The sequence below is a fragment of the Ceratotherium simum genome, chromosome 40 (genome assembly GCF_057802395.1).
Source record: "Ceratotherium simum simum isolate JZ-2026a chromosome 40, ASM5780239v1, whole genome shotgun sequence".
Classification (NCBI taxonomy): domain Eukaryota; kingdom Metazoa; phylum Chordata; class Mammalia; order Perissodactyla; family Rhinocerotidae; genus Ceratotherium; species Ceratotherium simum.
Genome location: NC_141939.1, coordinates 7,819,109 through 7,838,413, shown reverse-complemented (window position 1 = coordinate 7,838,413; position 19,305 = coordinate 7,819,109). Strand labels below are relative to the sequence as shown.

Below are 19,305 nucleotides of genomic sequence, written 5' to 3'. Positions count from 1 at the left end.
CACCCAGACTGCTCAGAAGCCAGAGAAGGGGGTTGAACTGAGCTGTTGGCTGAGGCAGCAGGAGCACTGAGAAGAAGAAAAATTGTTTCCAGTCTGCCTCAGACAACTGAACACCTTGTTCTTAACGTGAAGGGTTGGGCACAAAGTCAGTATAAGTCCTCCCATCCTCCCTGTAGCTCAACAAAAGCTGGTGTGATTCCTGTTACTCACCATGTGTCCCTCAGCTTCAGCCGTCTCCTGAGGGGACAAGGATGTGCCCCCACGAAGGAAAAGACACATTCGAATTTAGTAGGGGCTGGAACCACATTTATGACATGTACAGGGAGAAAGCATTGGCTTTACTGTCACCAAAGCCAGTGTGGCCAGCGTACTTTAGGGACAATGATCTGGGTTTTCTAATTTAAATGTTGGACATAGATCAGCTCCCAGGGAGCTGGGGTGATTTTAGGGGCCTAGCCTTCCATTCTGGCAGTGCATGAACTTCTAGAGCATTCCCATGTGCTTTCGCATGTTCTCCCAGCTCCTCTCCGGAAGAAGCCCAGGCTCCTTTGGAAACAGTCGTCCATGTTGTATCCGGTATTTAAGGAACTGCAGCTTTGTCCTGCATTAACTGGACCCCTCTTGATCTGTAGAATTTGTATAATTTCTCTTGATGCCCAGATGACTTTCTGGATATGTATGTAACTTCTCTTTGTGTACAGGGTTTGATGGTAAATTCCATGGACTGTCCCGTCTCTGTAAGATATCTCCTTGGAAGACATTTGTGTGATGATGGTGTGAAATGAGAACTGGGTTGGAAATGAGAACTAGTGCAGACGGGCATCTGTGTGGAAGCGTGGCCTGGTGGGGTGAGGTCCAGGACCAGATGATGTCTAAAGATCACCTGGCTGCGGTACGGAGTCCAGAGTTTAGTATCTTGCATTTATCCAACTTTTTTTTTTTTTTTTGTGAGGAAGATCAGCCCTGAGCTAATATCGCCAATCCTTCTCTTTTTGCTGAGGAAGACTGGCCCTGGGCTAACATCTGTGCCCATCTTCCTCCACTTCATATGGGACACCGCCACAGCATGGCTTGACAAGCGGTGCCGACGTGCCCAGGATCTGAACCGGTGAACCCCGGGCTGCCGCAGCGGAGTGTGTGCACTTAACCGCTTGCACCACCGGGCTGGCCCTGCATTTATCCAACATTTTAAAAGTTATTCTTTTCCTAAAAGAAAATATCTTAAATTTTTAAAAATCTAGTATGTGGTCAGCTAGAAAATTTAAGCAGAATAAAAGAAACCCCACCACACAAAGACAACCACAATTAACATTTTAAGGAAAGTCTTTTTTTACGCGTCTCTTTCTGCAAATGTTATAGAATTATTTATATAAATGGGATCATACCATAGGTGCTATTTCTAACCTGCTTTTTCTCTTTTACAGTTTGTGTATGTCATTTAATATTCACAGGGTTCCCTTGAAGCAAAAGGTTGGGTATTATTTCAAACATTTTACAGATGTCAGAATGAGATACAGAGAAGTCTTGTCCAGGGCCATACAGCTAATAAGAAAGCCAAGGGTTCATATTCCTGACTTTGAACAAAGGCTAATTCTTTCAGATAAATCTAAAGAACCATAAAGTGACAAAGAAAACTTTTACCTCTGTTCATTGGAATTTCCCTTCTGCCAGAATTTTGGTGTATGACATAAACTCATCAGTATTTTTAGAAGTTGTGATTTGGCTGCCTTCTTGCTTTATTGGGTTTTAAAGCCAAGAATCAGGGTTATGGGGGGTCCCCTGGGGTGGCATCTCTCCCCCAGCTCACCACCATTCTCTATTGTCAGTACTGATGGGGCTTCTCTCCAGTGATACTTTACTTGGATTCTGTTTTAAAAAGATAATAATAGCTAGTGTTTATTGAACACTTACCATATGCCAGGCACAGATGTAAATTTTTTAACAGCTTTTTTGAGATATAACTCACATACCATACAACTCACCCTGTTAAAGTGTACCCTTCAGTGGTTTTTACCATATTCGATGAGTTGTGCAATCATCACCACAGTCAATTTTAGAACATTTTTAGCGCCCCAAGAAGAAACCCTGTACTCATGAGTAGTCACTTCCCATTTATACCCTTCCCCAGCCTGAAGCAATCACTAACTTACTTTCTGTCTTTATAGATTTGCCTGTTTTGGAAATTGCATATAAATGGAATCAGGCAATATGTCGTCTTTCGTATGTGGCTTCTTTCACTTAGCATAATGTTTTAAAAGTTCATCAATGTTGTAGCACGTATCAGTACTTAATTCCTTTTTATGGATGAATAATATTCCATTGAGTGAATATATCACATTTTGTTTATCAGTTGATGGACATTTGGGATGTTTCCAATTTTTGGCTATTAGGGGTAATACTGCTATGAACATGCATGTACAGGTTTTGAGAACTCTTCAGTTCTCTTTGATCTATACCTAGAAGTGGAATCTGGGTCATATGGTAACTCCGTGTTTAACCTTTTGAGGAAAAGCTAGACTTTTTTCCCAAGTGGCCACACGCATTTTACATTGCCGCCAGCAGCGTATGAAGATTCCAGTTTCTCCACATCCTCGCCAACACTTGTTATTATCTGACCTTTTGATGGTGGATTCCTATACAATTGTTTTATGGCCATTAGCAGTGTTACTCAAACCAGGAAGGAGTATGTATTTTGGTCTACGAGTTTGTTACGTTGCTTCTGTGCAGAGGCAGCCCTCTCTGCTTTCAGCTCTTGTTCCAGAGACTGCGAAGCGGAGTGTGCGCTGCTGACTTGTGCAGGAGCTGGAGTTGCGCAGCACCTTTTTGTGTTCACTGCAATATCAGGTTGTGCCAGTGGGTTTCAGAGTGTTTTCCTTTGTAATCTAGCGTGCTCATTCACTGTTCCTGCCTCTTTTTATTCTCTCTCCCTCCTTCGCCAGGGACCTTGAAGCCAGAGCACAGAAGGAGTTCTTCCGGGCTTTCTTCAGGTTGCCAAGGCGGGAGAAGCTGCACGCGGTCCTGGACTGTTCCCTCTGGACGCCCTTCAGTCGCTGTCACACCGCCGGGCGGATGTTCACTTCGGACAGTTACATCTGCTTTGCCAGCAAGGAAGATGGCTGCTGCACTGTCATCCTCCCACTCAGAGAGGTAGACGCTGCCCTGGCCTGCGCTTCCGGAGCCCGCCTTGGTCCTTGAGCCTGTGGTGGTTGTGAGACGGGGCACAGGAGGGGACGCTCACACAGCACGCTTTGCCGGCCAAAGATGGGCGTCTAGAGGGAGGCATGGTCTGAATTTGACCATTACCCATCTGGCCATTGCTTTTTCTGTTGTTGCTACAGCAACCTGCAATTTACATAGAAGGGATTGCTGAGAACGGCACTCTGACCTCCGCATTATTGATAAAGCATTATTAAAAAGTACATGCCTAGCAATTAAAGCTTTTTCAATAGCTCTTAGGAATTAATCTTCTCCTTTCACTCACAAAAAAGGAAAAGAAAAAAGGCAACCTACAAAGAGCATCACCTTTTGAAAATAAATGTCAAATCGCTTGGCTTTTATACCTTCTTGGAACTTTAGTTAAAATTTAAAAAATGCTTCTTTTAATGTGAATCAGGTCTCTTCCTACTCTAAAATTCCATAATTCTCTTCTTGGAAATGGAGGGCAACCTGAGTCTGCTTCCAGATCTGACAAGCTCCGTCCTTTGGTTTCAGGGCGTCTCTGCTACACATCAAGACTTCCAGAGTCTTGATGTTGTAACATATGTCCTAAGCACTATTCTTTGGAAAAACTCAAAACCTTTTCATTCCTGTGATCTCCTACCTCCATGTCATTTTTCTGCAGTAGATGTCTTCATTGTACAAATAGTCCCACTTATGAGTGGAGCAAGAAATCCAGGAGTTGTCTTTTATATTTATTATTTTTTAATTGTGGTAACATATAAATAATATAACATTTACTGTTTTAACCATTTTTAAGTGTACAATTCAGTGGCATTAAGTACATTCATGTTGTTGTACAACCATCACCAGAACTCGTCCATCATCCCAAACTGAAGCTCTGTACCCATTAAACACTAACTCCTCATTCCCCCTCTCCCCAGCCCCTGGCAACCACCATTCTGCTTCCTGTCTCTTTGAGTTTGACTACTTTAGGTACCTCATATAAGTGGAATCATACAGTATTTGTCTTTCATGCATGATGTCAGGGTTCATCCATGTGGTAGCATGTGTCTGAATATTCATCCTTTTTAAAGGTGTATAATATTCCACTGTGTGGATATACCACATTTTGTTTATCCATTCATCCAGTGAGGGACATATGAGTTACTTCCACCTTTTGGCTGTTGTAAACATGCTGCCATACATACCGTTTTTAACCTTTGTACCAGTTTCTCATTGCAGTTACTTGGTTTTGCCTTCTATCTTGGTGTATTTTCTGAATATGTAATTGAATGCCTGCTCCCTTCTTTCTTGCTGTACCTTTGTGTGTGTAATTTTTTTGCCGCAGGTAGTGAGCATTGAGAAAATGGAGGACACAAGTCTGCTGCCTAACCCCATCATCGTCAGCATCAGGAGCAAGGTGGCCTTCCAGTTCATCGAGCTCAAGGACAGAGAGACCTTGGTGGAGAGTCTGCTCGTGAGGCTGAAGCAGGTGCATGCCGACCACCCAGCGCATTACGACACCTCAGGAGATGAGGACGTGGTATGAGCCTTCCAAACAGTGGGATTCTATCCCTCTTTTCACCACCTCTAGGGCAGTGGTCTCCAAAGGGCAGTGTACATAACGACGATCCCCTTGAGCACAAGAGAAGTATGTTAGAGATTACTGGGCCTGTATATCAGGCAGTCTGGTATCGTCTCTGATCCAGTGGGTGTTACACAGTTAGAGGAGGCTCCATGCAGATTAGAGGGTTGATGGGGGACTCACCCTGTAGGTTGGAGGGGCTGATGGGGCACCCCCACCAGAGGTTAGTGGGGATGAGGGGTACCCTCCTCCATTGGTTAGAGAGGTTTATGGGGTACACTCATGTCAGAGGGATTGACAGCCACCCCCTCATAGTTTGGAGAGTTTGACGGGGAATCACCCCACAGGTTAGTGGACACCCTTCTCACAGGTTAGAGGGGTCATTGCCCTCCACTCCCTGAGGTTGGAGGGGATGATGTTATTTGGGAGTAATTTGCCGAAAGAAAGGTTTCTTTGACTTTCAAGTTGGGCGGCTGCAAAAATGGACCCAGGTCTGCTGGGCCTGGTCCCCTGTTCTTTCACATCTATCTCCCTCTTCCTTGACCTGTTTTTACCCAAAGCGGTGACGGAGAGGAAGGGAAATGAGTCTCTCCATACCCTCTAGCTGTTTTCTTGAGGTGCTCGTCCCCAGTTCTGGCAGCTGAGGCCGGGATGAGGCTGCTCGTGAGAAGTGCGCATTCCCTGCCCCCACTTGGACCCATGCTCTGTGTGCCGTGAGCGGCCTCGCTGGGGAATGTGGTGTGGACCATATTGTTTCCTGAGTATCTAATCTGTTGGGTCTAAAGTTAGTCTGTTTTCCCTAGAGTCATAAACAGATAGGCATGTCTAAGTGTGTTACACTCATGCCTCCAAAGACCATCCCATAGTTAAAGCAATGATTTTCTTCTCTCTATCTTGCTCTTTTTTTTCCCCCCATGCAGACCTCACCTGTGTTTTATTCAACAAGCATGTGCAGTGACCACAAGTTTAGGGATCTTGAAATGGTGTCTTCTCAAAATAGTGAGGAAAGTGAAAAACAGAAGAGCCCGCGGCTGCACCCCGAGGCCCTGATAGCTGTCTTCCAGCAGTCGGGCAGCCAGAGCCCCGACTCGCGCATGGTGGGTGATGAGTCTCTGCCCTTGCTGGGCACTCGCAGAGTTGGCGTGGGGGTGGTTTCCCAGCTGTCTGACCCGCTGTGGAAGGCGGTGTCTGCTAGTGCCAGCCCCGCAGGCCTCAGGAGAGCAGGTGTGTGGGTTGCCAGGCAACCCTGAGCAGCGAGCACTCCGCCTCCCTCTTTCCCTCATTGGCAAAGAGGGGCAGGGGTCAGCTGAGGCCCGCCTGAGCACATCTGGGTGCGTCGAGGATGTGGTCGAACGACTGAAGGTGATGGCTCCCCCTACCTGCCCCTTCAGTGGAGAGCCCTCAGTGCTGCCCTCATGGGATTCCCAGGTGCAGGGCGAGTCTTTCTCCTTTTATCCAGTGGTGTCTGTGTGGGCTCCTTGTCACAGTGTTTCTTTTTTGTCTCCTGGGACAAAGGGTCTCCTGTCTTCCAGTTTTACTGAACTAAAAATATTTTTGTGACATTTGCCTATAGTTTTCCTCTTTGTAGGGAGAACCTGAGGGAAGTGTCATGTATAGTAGGGTAAATAGACTAGAAGTTGTACTTGAAATGGTGCCAGGGCAGGTGGGAAGCTGCGTTGCCCCCAGGAGTACCAGGGTGGCTGTGAACATTATTGCCCCATGCTGCATCTTCGTCACTTAATGGCTTCTGTGTGATTGGCTATTAGCTTTATTCATGAGAACTGAACCTTCTCATATGCTTTACACAGAGGTGCTCAATTAACTCTTGTTGGCTAAGCATGTAAGAATATTGAATATATGTGTAAACTTCTCCCATTACTGGAGAATAAAGATCATTAAAAGGGTATATAAACATCTTGTTTAAAAGGCACTAAAAATTCCTGCCATCTAGGAATAGTTTTAAAGGATTTTTAGTTCCCTAGAGAAATAGTATCTATCTTGTTTTTGATAATGAAAACAATGTAATTTTTCAGGTTTCAGTTTTTCCTCTAGCTGTCAGGAAGCTCAGGGTAAATTATGATGCCCCTTTGCTCCCCTTTGCCCTCTGAGCTGACCTGTGTTTCAGCAGCTGGCTCCGTGTCAGCGTCCTGAGGTGGCTTCTGCTAACGTCCCCCACTCCCATCTGTTTTGGGCTCCTTTAGAGTTTGGGCAAACATATTCTTACTATCAACTTGGGAAGGAAATGGCATTTTATTTGTGTAAATGCTCCCGCCGGGCTCTGAACTCCTGAAGGGCTGGTGTTCTGTGTTATTCATCTTTTTTTTTTTTTTAATAATTTTATTTATTTTTTTCCCCCCCAAAGCCCCAGTAGATAGTTGTGTGTCATAGCTGCACATCCTTCTAGTTGCTGTATGTGGGACGTGGCCTCAGCATGGCCGGAGAAGCGGTGCGTCGGTGCGCGCCCGGGATCCGAACCCGGGTTGCCAGCAGCGGAGCGCACGCACCTAACCGCCAAGCCACGGGGCCGGCCCATGTGTTATTCATCTTTAAAGCCTCTGTGCCTGGTTGAGGTTCAGAAACATTTGCTGAACGAATTGCCTGTAACTGTGGGTTCCCCTTAACAGAGGCAGCATTTCTGTTACGGATTGTGGACGGGCTGTGGTGGTTCTTTATGCATTAAGAATGTTTCCCTTTCCAGTCCAGGGAGCAGATAAAAATAAGCCTGTGGAATGACCACTTGGTGGAATACGGCAGGACCGTGTGTATGTTTCGCACAGAGAAGATCCGGAAGCTTGTGGCCATGGGGATCCCGGAATCTTTACGTGGCAAACTCTGGCTCCTTTTCTCAGGTACGTGGAGCTGGTGTCTTTAGGCCAGATGTCATTTCTGGAGCCGACACAGGAACAGAGGCCCAGGTCTGAGCAGCGTGTGTATGTGCAGACGAAGTCGTCTGTCTTTGGATTCTTCCTGTGGTCTTCCCATCTGTGTGAGCTGTGGGACCTTGGTCATGTTGCCTGAGGCCTCTGGGCTGCAGAGTCCTCCTTGGTCAATGTGGGGTCTGGCCAAAGTGATCTCCTCTTCTTTAAAAAAGGCTTTATTAGTCTCTTCATAGTTCTGAGAATTCGGTTAAGAACCCCCTCCCTGGAAGTGAAATGTCTTTCTAGGACATGAGTTCTGAAATAGACTAAACAAAAATCTCTTCCTAAGTTGTTGACTTGCAGGGGCGTTGAAATAAGTCCTCAGAGCACGCTTTCTGTTGGTCCCTCCTCTGTCGAAGACACGTAGCCTCCCCAAGAGGCAGAATTGCGTCCCCTTTGCTCCTCCCATACCACCCATTCAGGGATCGCCCTGTCTGGCCTCAGGCCCCGGGCTCAGCCTCTGCTGCTGTTTGGTGGAGTCTGGGAGTCCCTCATTGGGACATTTACTGATGGATGGGCTGAGTCAGGACCAGACTTCTCCAGAGACTGACTGGGCAGGCATCTCTCTGTCTCTTTGCATTGGTTGTGAGCCATTCCGTCCCACTCAGTAGAGGAGCTGGGCCCTGCGAGCAGGAATGGACGGCCCCTGCCGTCCAGGGGTGTGACTTGGCTGCTCCTTTCAGGGTGCTCTGGGAGGGCTGGCCCAGAGGCCTGCTTTCCCCAGGTGACCTGCTGTGCTTGTGTCAGCAGCGAGCCCCTTGGAGGCTGCGCCTGGCACCTGGCCTCTTACTGCTCGCTTTCCTCTTCGTCCCTCATATCCGCCTCTTGCCCGTCCCTCACCGCCAATCATCCCTCTCCTCCCTCCTCCTCGTCTCTCCCCGAAATAGTCCACCCCTTCCCTCTCCTGCCCGAGATGCCCAGAGGCAGATTCCCTGCTCTCCAGCACACTGGGCGGCATTTATTTAGTCGGTATTCATCGATGCTTCTGCTGCCACGTCTCACCTTGTTTACCAGGCCGAGTCTCCCCCTGCCTCCCGCTGCTCCCTGCAGCCGCCTACCACAGACACACCGTCAAAACTCTTCCTCTTTAAATTAAAAGTGCCTTCTGTACTTTTGTATTCAATGAAAACAATGTATATTCATAGTTGAAAAATAACAAAATAGGGAGAAGCGAGCAAAGAAAGTAACATTACCTATAATTCCACCACCTAAAGGTGACACCTGTTAATGCCATTGGTTTATATTCTTGTAGGTCTCTTTTTTTTTTACTTTATTTTATTTATTTATTTTTGAGGAAGATCGGCCCTGAGCTAACATCTGCCAATCCTCCTCTTTTTGCTGAGGAAGACTGGCCCTGGGCTAACATCCGTGCCCATCTTCCTCCACTTTATATGGGACGCTGCCACAGCATGGCTTGCCAAGCGGTGCGTCGGTGCGCACCCGGGATCTGAACCGGCGAACCCCGGGCCACCGCAGCGGAGCGCGCACACTTAACCGCTTGAGCCACCGGGCCGGCCCCTTGTGGGTCTCTTTAATGAACATATACACACACACATACTTTTTATTAAAAAAACTGCTTAGTTCATAGAGGCCTATCTTTTCATTCAAGTGACAGAATGTTTCCTTTGTTGACAGAAAGACTGCTGTAGTGTTCAAGCTGTTGCTCAGTGAGTGACAGCTGTTGGCGTAAGTGCTGACTAGTGCACAGGAATGCCATAGTGGTTGTTGTCAGATCTGGTGGAATCACAGTCACTGTGGATGGGATTGCTGAGGAGGAGGGTATTACACTAAACCCAGTGGGAATTAGGAAACATTAACTAGCGGTTAAAGGCAGGACTGGGCCTTTCCTGCTGCCCCCTGCTCTCCTGGGACCTCCCTGTGTGGGGCTTGTATCAGTCCAGGAGCCCCACCTGTCACCAGCCCCAGGGAGGGGACACTGGCTAACCCACAGGTGCCCTGGTGCTGGCCGGTGAGTGACTAGAGTCCTCACGCGGTGTGGATCCACTCGTCTGCCGACGTGGCCCACCACTTAGAGGCCCGGCCGCAGCGTGGCGGTGAGTGGGCTGTGCTTGTCGTCCTGCACGTCATGAAGCCAGCCTTCAGAGCTTGCCATTGGCAGCTTGTTGGCTCCTTGGGAATTGTTTGTTAGCTTTAATCATAATTGCACCTTCTCATGAGCTCACATGTAGGTGCTCAATAATTTCTTGTTGAATTAATGAATGAGAGTTGTGTATGTGTATATATGTATGTATAAATGTATGTGTATATGTGTATTTATGTATATACATACACATATATACAGTCCTCCTGTTACCAGTTACTACAACTTAATAAAAGCATATTAATAAAACTATTTCTGGTATTACCTTTTCCTCCCTCTCTCTATAGGTTATTCTTAGAAAAACCACTTTATTTCTTGTTTCTTTCTTTTTTGTTTTTGGGAGAATTGAAGTCCTTTTGGTTGTGTGTGGTTTCAGAATATTTTATGTCCCTCAAGTAAGGAGACCTCCCTGAGCCCCTCCGACAGCATGAGCCCCCTCCCCATGCTGACGCTATCCTGGTAATCAGTCCCCCTTGAAAATTACTTTTAAATCGTCAGATGCCGTAACCGACCTCGCCTCGCATCCCGGTTACTATGCGAATCTGGTGGAGGAGTCCATGGGAAAGTGTTGCCTGGTGACAGAGGAGATAGAACGGGACCTGCACCGTTCCTTACCGGAGCACCCTGCCTTCCAGAACGAAACAGGAATCGCTGCTTTGAGGAGAGTCCTGACGGCCTATGCCCACCGGAACCCCAAAATTGGGTACTGCCAGGTGAGGTGTGCACGGAGGAGCGGAAGTCCTTTAGTCTGTGTCTCACATTGACCACTCAGGCTTCAGGTTCTGTGTCCGGCCATCCGGTACCAAGGACTGTCGTGTGAAGGCTCCGTGCTTGGTCCTTTCCCCTAAGGACTGGACTGAATAAGGCCAAAGGAGATCACCTCCGTTTCGTCAAACGGGCTGATCATTTGAGACTTAAAACATTACCAGAGCCTGAGAAGAGCACCTGCGGAGTCGCTGTCCATGGCCGGGCAGATTCCGGCCTCACCCTCCCTCCAGGCCTCCACTGGAGGTTGCTAGTGATAAAGCTTCCACGGGGCCTTATCTTTCTAGGCTGCTACGGAAGTTATAGGGGTTTTTTAAAAGACAGCGGTGCAGTTTGTAGGGGAAAGACATGCTTAGGGCAGATCACCTTCCTTCAGGAAGCATGAGTAGAGGTAAGATGTCCTCTGAGCAGTTCCTCAGTTCACTCAGGAAGTTCAGTCAGCTGACTCAGGGACATGGTAAACAAGCACAAAAGAAACCCAATAAATTAAAACAACAACCCAAACCCCAGCACAAGGCTGGACTAGAGAAGCTTCTGACATTTAAAAATATAAGATATTGGGGCCAGGCTGGTGGCATAGTGGTTAAGTTTGTGCGCTCTGCTTCGGCAGCCCAGGGTTTGCGGGTTCGGATCCCAGGTGCGGACCCACACACTGCTTATCAAGACATGCTGTGGCAGGCGTTGCACATATAAAGTAGAGGGAAATGGGCACAGATGTTAGCCCAGGGCCAATCTTCCTTAGCAAAAAGAGGAGGATTGGCAACAGATGTTAGCTCAGGGCTAATCTTCCTTACCAAAAAAAATATATAAGATATTAAACTTGGTTTAATATCTGTGAATAAGCAAAAGCAATGGGTGAATGAAGTTGTGTGTGTGTCTGTCTGAACATATACGTAGAGAATATCTGAATTTGGTCTGAGCCTGAGGTGTGCACCAGAGCTACATTCAGCGTTACCAGATGGATACAGTGACGGAATGGTGGCTGTTCACTCGGCCTGGTGTGTCTTGTGAGGACCACGTTGATATCATGGGCATTCCACTTCTCAAGTGTCAGTGTGGTTGGGGTACACTGGATCTGTCATCTACACAATCTTGACTTCTGTGGGTCATTTGGGCTTGTGTATTTTTTTGTGTGTGTGTGAGGAAGATCGGCCCTGAGCTAACATCTGCCAGTCGTCCTCTTTTTTTGCTGAGGAAGACTGGCCCTGGGCTAACATCCATGCCCATCTTCCTCCACTTTATATGGGATGCCACCACAGCATGGCCTGACAAGGGGTGCGTCGGTGCGCGCCTGGGATCCGAACCGGCGAACCCCGGGCCGCCGCAGCAGAGCGCGCACACTTAACCGCCTGTGCCACTGGGCCAGCCCCCAGGGCTTGTGTGTTTTTTAATGTCTCTGTGGCACTGCATGACCTGGTCACTAACGGTCCCCTCCTCTGTGAACCCCCCGAGCAGTCCATGAACATCCTGACCTCCGTTTTGCTGCTGTACGCCAAGGAAGAGGAAGCCTTCTGGTTGCTGGTTGCTGTGTGTGAGCGGATGCTGCCCGACTACTTCAACCACAGAGTCATCGGTAAACTGCCTCCCTCCTCCTCCTCTGTACCTGGGGAATGTGACAAAGCTGGGCAAAGATGCTTATCGTCAGTCCTGGTTATAAAATCCCCTGTGCCACTCAGCCAGTCTCTGCACAAACAGTTTTGTTCTTGAACTTGCAAAACTAACTGGTGTAGTTTTCTGCACAGTTTTGACAAAATGGCAGAATAAGGTAACCTGAATACTCTCCTGCTACGAACACCTACAGATTTTGGATGAAAAACAAACATGTTATTTTAAATTTTCTTTTTTTTTAATTTTATTTATTTATTTTTTCCCCCAAAGCCCCAGCAGATAGTTGTAGGTCACAGCTACACATCCCTCTAGTTGCTGTATGTGGGACGGGGCCCCAGCATGGCCGGAGAAGCAGTGTGTCAGTGCGCGCCCGGGATCGAACCCGGGCCGCCAGCAGCGGAGCGCGCGCACTTCATCGCTAAGCCATGGGGCCGGCCCCAAACATGTTATTTTAGATGGATAGCTGAACTTACAAGAAGGAAAGAAAAATCCCTAGGCTCAAGAAACAAGTCAAAAAGTGAAAACCAGAGTGGTTTTTCACTGATGCTGTGCCCTGGAAAGGGGGGGGTTGTTGCTCTTGGTACCAGGGAGCTCCTGTAGACAGGAGATGTTCCCTTCCCCTCGAGGAGAGGAGGTGGGTAGAACAATGCTGGAGACCCTCGAGGCCTGGACCCAAAGGGCGGACTTGGAAGACTCTCCCACTTGCGTTAAGGAGATAGTAAGAAAGCTTGTTTGTTGTTGCTGGTCTCTGGGCAAACCTGTGACCCCATAGTTCTGCACTCGGTGCCTCTTTCGTGTAGGTGAGATTTGAATTTGCACAATTGTTGTGGTCCAGCAACCTCCTAGTGGAGAAAATGATACAAAAATTGTTTTGGCTTGGTGACGCTTAGTGATACTTTTTAGTAATCCAGATGAGAGATGGAGATGGCTTAAAATTAGGGTGGCAGCAGTGGGAACAGAAACAAAAGAACCAATTTGAGACAGATTTGGCAAAAGACTGGATGTAGGGGGCACGGCAGAAGAAGATGCTTGAAGACCAATGTCCTAAGAACTGAGGGAATGTGGTGACCACTGTGAGTAAGGAGGGGTGGGGGTAAGAGGGTGGCCACTTCGTGCCTTTTGGTGGCCCCTTGGTGTGTCTTTAAGTGTCTTCCCTGGCTCCCCTCATGTGCCTGAGTAGTTAATTGGCTTGCTTCCCTTTTCAGTTTATATTGTGGGAGGTGGTTTAATGTACAGAGAAGTAAGGAATAATCAGAGCCTTGGGGTCATTGGGAGGCACATTGTCAAAGCTGTCATCCGTTGATGAGTGTTGCTGTGGGACAGCTCACAGTCAACAGTGACCAGTAGACCCTCTATGATAACGTGTACAGCTGTGTGATCACCACCCCAATACAGGGTGGAACATTTGGAACATTTCTGTAACCCACAAAGTTCCTTTTTGCCCCTTGCCCCTTCCCTGCCACAGGCAACACTTGGTACTGATTTCTATCACCATGGATTAATTTGGCCCGTTCTTGAACTTAGTGTAAGTGTAATAATAGAGAACGTTCTCTTTTGTGTCTGGGTTCCTTTGCACAACATGATGTTGTTGGTGCATCAGTACTTTGTTCCTTTTCATTGCTGAGTAGTGTTTCACTGTCCATTCATACCATATCTATCCAGTCACCTGTTGATAGATATTTGAGTTGTTTCCAATTTTTTATCATAAGTAAAGTTGCAATGAACGTTCAGGTATAAGTCTTTTTGTGAATATATCTTGTCAGTTTTCTTGAGTATTTACCTATGAGTAGAATTGCTGGGTCATAGGATACATGTATGTTTAACTTTATAAGAAACTGTCAGTTTTCCAAAGTGGATGTAATGTATTCACATATCTCATACCAGCAGCGTACAAGAGATACAGTTGCTCCACATCTCTGTTAACAGTTGGAATCGTCTGGCTTTTTAATTTTAGCCATTCTAGTGGATAAAAAGTGATGTATCATGGTGGTTTTAATTTGCAATTCTCTGACGATTAATGATATTAAACTTATTTTTCTGTGCTTACTGGCCATTGTTTATCATCTCTTTACTAGTGTCCAAATCTTTTGCCAATTTTTTAAAAAAAATTCAGTTCTTGCCTTCTTAATACTAAGTTACAGGAGTTCTTGGTTTTGAATACAAGATTTTTGTCAGGTGTATGTATTGCAATTATTTCCTGAATTCCAAGTTTGCATTTTCACTTTATTAATGGTGACTTTTGAAGATCACCAGTCTTTAATTTTGATGAAGTCCAATTTATAATTTTTTCTCTGGTTAGTACTTTTTGTATCCTAATAAATTTTACCTTTTTCCTGTATTTTCCTTTAGAAGTTTTATAGTATTAGCTTTTATATTTAGGTCTATGACACATTTCACATATATTTTTCTGTATGGTCTGAAGAAGGGGTCGAGGTTCTTTTTTTTTCCCCCTCCATAGAGATATCCAGTAGATTGAGCACTATTTTTTAAATAGACTGTTCTTTCCCCATCGAATTGTGTTGGTCAAAATGTCAAAAATCAATTAACCAAGTGTGAGTCCTTTTCTGGATTCAAGTCTGTTTCGTTGTTCTGCTTCTCTCAGAGTAGTTTTAACCTCAGGCTGACTTGAGAGAGTGTGAATCCCTCCCCAACCAAGTCTCCATGGCCTTGCTTTTCCAGGGGCCCAAGTGGACCAGTCTGTCTTTGAGGAGCTCATCAAGGAGCACCTCCCCGAGCTGGCGGAGCACATGAGTGACCTCTCGGCCCTGGCGTCCATCTCGCTCTCCTGGTTCCTGACTCTGTTCCTCAGCATTATGCCTCTGGAGAGCGCGGTGAACGTTGTCGATTGCTTCTTCTACGATGGGATCAAAGCCATCTTCCAGCTGGGGCTGGCTGTGCTGGAAGCTAACGCCGAGGACCTGTGCAGCAGCAAGGACGATGGCCAGGCCTTGATGGTCCTCAGCAGGTGGGCTCTGGCTGCTTGCCTTTGACGCTAACTAGGGGTGACGGGGGCAGCAGCTGGAGGTCTGAGAGATGGCAGGAGAGGCAGCAGCAGGTGCCCATCAGCGCCATCGCTGTGGAACTTTCCTTTCCCCCCTACCACTTGTCACCCTGTGGTCCTGCCAGGCCTGTGGTGAAGAGTGCCATCTTCCCTTACCCCTCTCCACCAGGTGAGAGCCCAGGAAGAGAAGGGGCGGCCAGTGCTTTTCTCTGAGGAGAGTCAAATGTCTTGAGTCTAGATGGACTCATAGTGGCCTTGAACGGGGGCTGGTGGGCACGGGAAAACGTTGGCCTCAGGCAGCGGACTGGAGGTTTCAGACGTTTTATGTGTAGGAACTGGTGTGTTGTAGTGAAAGAACAGTCCCACTAGGCTGAGGACTGCAGCCTGGGTCTCTTGGAGCTGAGGGCATGTTGGATGACAGAAATGAAAGATTCCCTTTCAGAATATTACGGAAGCTTAAAATTGCAGACATGCACAGAAATTTGTATTTACTTCACTGGAGAGTCACTGATGCCTGGAGACCCACCCATGGAGCCCAGATGGGCAAGTCTGGCTCTATGGGTGTCTCTCCTTTTCTCTAAAATGAGCCCAGTGGTTGCTACTTTGCTCTCCTCCCAGCATTTGGAGAGATGAGCTCTGTTTGAAGGTGTGGTGACGTGTCTCGTGGCCCCTGGGAAGGCAGTGGGTGTTGTGTGGTGTGGGTGAGGGTAAACCTGTGCTTTCACGGCGGGTGGTCTCCTCAGGTTTCTAGATCACATTAAGAATGAGGACAGCCCAGGACCCCGCATTGGCAGCCACCATGCCTTTTTCTCTGACGACCAGGAGCCTTATCCTGTGACTGACATTGCTGACCTGCTCCGGGACTCCTACGAGGTAACAGGGGCCCTACCCCACACCCCCCCGCCCCCAACCCTTGTGAGCTTGTTCGGGAGGTGGATGTCGGGGAAGGTTTCCTGGGGTACTTCTTGTTTCCTCTGTATGCAAAAGGGGATTCTGTGAGTGAGGGATCCCTTGTTACCTGCAGAAATTTGGAGACCAGTCAGTGGAGCAGATTGAGCACATGCGCTGTAAGCACAGGATCAGGGTTCTCCAAGGCCACGAAGAGACCACGAAGCAGAACGTGGTGAGTAGAGGCCTCCTGAAAATGGCTGCTCATGCAGTCAGGCGCTGACTTCATCCCTGTCGGTCACCTAACGTAAGAATGCCAGCTTATTTATTTATTTTTGCATTGGATTAAAAACTTAATAGGGTGACATAGTGTAGAAACAGCATGAGTTTTAGAGTCAAATTTGGAGCAAATTAACTACTGCGAGCCTCAGTTTCCCCAGTTGTAAGATGAGGATGATAATACCTACCGTATGGGACTACATGAGACACAATGTATGAAATGCCCAGCACAGATGGCCTGTGCTGAGTGTTAGCTGTTATTCAGGGGGACCTTCCCACCTGAGCTCTCTCTCTCCCAGCGTTTAACTGCTATCAGAACTCACACACTTGTCCTGAGGCGCTGACGTGTGAATGAGAAGGAGGTTGGGGATGAACGCCTGAGAAAGTTCCGAAGGGGATCCTTGTGTCAGAAGGGAACAGACACTGCTCCAGTAGACAAGCAGCCGCTCCTTGAGGGAGGTTGGCACTTGGTGCCTGGTGTCCCACCCCAGGAGGAAGAGTCCCTTCCTCCCACTGATCCCCCTGGGTGCAGGCAGAGAATTGACTCCATCACTGTTTATTCTTTCCTCAAGCTCCGTGTTGTTATCCCAGAAGTCTCAATTCTTCCTGAAGACCTAGAGGAACTCTATGACTTATTCAAGGTAGGAAAATCTGGGAAGTTGAGGGAGTGACAGGCCCTGAGCCAGGCCCAAGCCGACGTTGCCAGCCTGCCCGGGCGCAAGCACGCAGAAGCCAGAGGGCTCTGCCCGTGCCTGTTCTTTGGCAGCAGAGGCTGCAGCTGCCCCACCTGCCAGCTCTGTCTTCGCTGCGCCTGCTTACGGCCCCTGCACTAAAGCTGTGGGCTCTGCTGAGCGGACTTTTGGTGCCTGTGACCCCATTCCTCACTGTTCTACACTGAGTTCCTAGTCAGTAGTAGTAGTAGATGGAATGGTGACCCTTACTGAAGTTATCACCTTAGACAGTTTTTAGTTACTCAGAATCCCACACGCAATACATGTATATATATTTTTATATTTGTGTGGCTGGTATGTATGCTAGTTTATATTCTATTTTCTTATGATACTATTATTAACACTTTTCCATGTTACCACATAGTCTTACTCATTTTTTTTTTAAATAATATTTCTAACCCTTAGACTCAGAAATAGAGCTTTTTTTTTTTTCTTTGCTGGGAAAGATTCGCTCTGAGCTAATATCCGTTGCCAGTCTTCCTCTCTTTTTGTATTTCCGTCTCCAAAGCCCCAGTGCATGGTTGTATATCCTAGTTGTAAGTCCCTCTAGTCCTTCTATGTGAGCCGCCGCCACAGCATGGCTACTGACAGATGGGTGGTGTGGTTCCGCATCCAGGAACCGAACCTGGGCTGCCAAAGTGGAGCACACTGAACTTTAACCACTGGGCCATCAGGGCTGACTCTTATTCATTTTTAAATAACTTTATAATCTATCAAATTGGTAATACTTAATATACTAAACTATATTTCTGATACTTGGATATTTAAGTGGATTCCTGGGTCTTGCTACTTAAATCACCCTGCAAAGAACATCTTCAAGTGCCTTGCTAGCAATTTTCTTGCTCAAAACAGTACATAAAAATGGGAAAGAGAGGCAGACACACTGATCACTCCTGCCACCCTGGCAGTGAAAGAGGAGAAAGCAAGTCCAGTGTTGAAGAAAGTCTGGCCTCCAGAGCTCTTCCTGGTGGGAATTCTGAGCCGCTGTCACTTCTGAACTCAAAGTGCCAAAATCATAGAACCAGTAACGAGCAGCACTTCAGGTTTCCTCTAGGCAGAGCTCTGGAGGCAGTCTGAGGCCCTCGTGCGCCTGTCCCGGCACACTTTCCTGCAGTCACTGAGACGGGCTGTTGGCTGGGGTTCCGGGCGCTCCTTGTTCATAATAAGCAGGATGGGTGGTGAGGACCGCTCAGGTCCGTGTCTCCTGTAAACATCCCGTTTTCACGTTTTATAGTTTCCTCTGTTACATGAAGAGAAAACACCAAGTCAAAGGTCACTTGGTGTCCCAAGCCCCCACCTCTCCTTGACTTTCAAGGAGGAAAAATAGAGAATACGAGAAACATAAAAGCAGGTAAACAAATGTATTGTTTAGCATAAAAAGTCTTTCATTTATTTAAGGCTAACTGTTCTCAATTTGAGAGAATAAGACATGTCACAAATCTGAATTTATATAATTTAAAAGGTTGCTTTAATAAGAAATTTAAATTTCATTAAGTACTAACCATGTTGTTCATCTTTAATACAAAGAGTATTTATTTTATTTTTTATTTATTTATTTATTTTTTTAAAAGATTTTATTTATTTATTTTTTCCCCCCAAAGCCCCAGTAGATAGTTGTATGTCATAGCTGCACATCCTTCTAGTTGCTGTATGTGGGACTCGGCCTCAGGATGGACGGAGAAGTGGTGCCTCGGTGCGCGCCCGGGATCCGAACCCGGGCCACCAGCATCGGAGCGCATGCACTTAACCACCAAGCCACGGGGCCGGCCCCACAAAGAGTATTTAAAGAAGATGGTCAGAGCTGACTATACCTTGTTGCCTATTTCTATCTTTCTTATGAATGATATGCTTGGTACTTAATGAAATTTATTTTCATATTTGTAGTTAGCGCTACAAGGCTTTCATTAATATAGACTAACTGCAAGTATAAAACTCCAAAAACTATAAATACAAATAATATTCAAAATATACTTCTAAAGGAAATTCCAGTGAAATAGGATCAGAATCACGGTGTCTGATTCCCTTGTGCACCTGAGGTGCCTCCTTTATGCACCCATCTCAGCACCATCCTTGCAGGGGCAGGGTCAGCATCATGCCCACAGAACAGCCCTCGCTGACTCTCCTTTCTCCCCACGCTCCTGACCTTCTCTGAAATGCCTTGGCTTTCATAGTCTGACTTCATATATTTTAATACTTGTTTAAGTACTGTGGGGTATAACGTTCCCTAGTTGGGTTTCACATGCACCTCGTCTTTTGAATCAGAATTTCAT

The 19,305-nt window shown here is 47.0% G+C and overlaps 1 protein-coding gene across 6 annotated transcripts in view; it reads left to right on the top strand.

Annotated features, from left to right (window-relative positions):
* The window catches only part of TBC1D8 (TBC1 domain family member 8), a 117,866-nt gene that overhangs the window by 82,373 nt on the left and 16,188 nt on the right, over positions 1 to 19,305 (top strand). For 5 of the 6 annotated variants that reach the window (XM_087426231.1, XM_087426236.1, XM_087426234.1 and 2 more), the window contains 10 exons: positions 2,940 to 3,147; positions 4,508 to 4,702; positions 5,665 to 5,841; positions 7,443 to 7,593; positions 10,262 to 10,476; positions 11,984 to 12,101; positions 14,816 to 15,101; positions 15,881 to 16,010; positions 16,162 to 16,260; positions 16,877 to 16,945. In XM_087426231.1, the coding sequence (XP_087282357.1) occupies positions 2,940 to 3,147; positions 4,508 to 4,702; positions 5,665 to 5,841; positions 7,443 to 7,593; positions 10,262 to 10,476; positions 11,984 to 12,101; positions 14,816 to 15,101; positions 15,881 to 16,010; positions 16,162 to 16,260; positions 16,877 to 16,945 (1,648 nt within the window). The remainder of the gene's footprint in view (positions 1 to 2,939; positions 3,148 to 4,507; positions 4,703 to 5,664; positions 5,842 to 7,442; positions 7,594 to 10,261; positions 10,477 to 11,983; positions 12,102 to 14,815; positions 15,102 to 15,880; positions 16,011 to 16,161; positions 16,261 to 16,876; positions 16,946 to 19,305) is intronic. The other variant, XM_087426232.1, reaches the window with a different exon arrangement.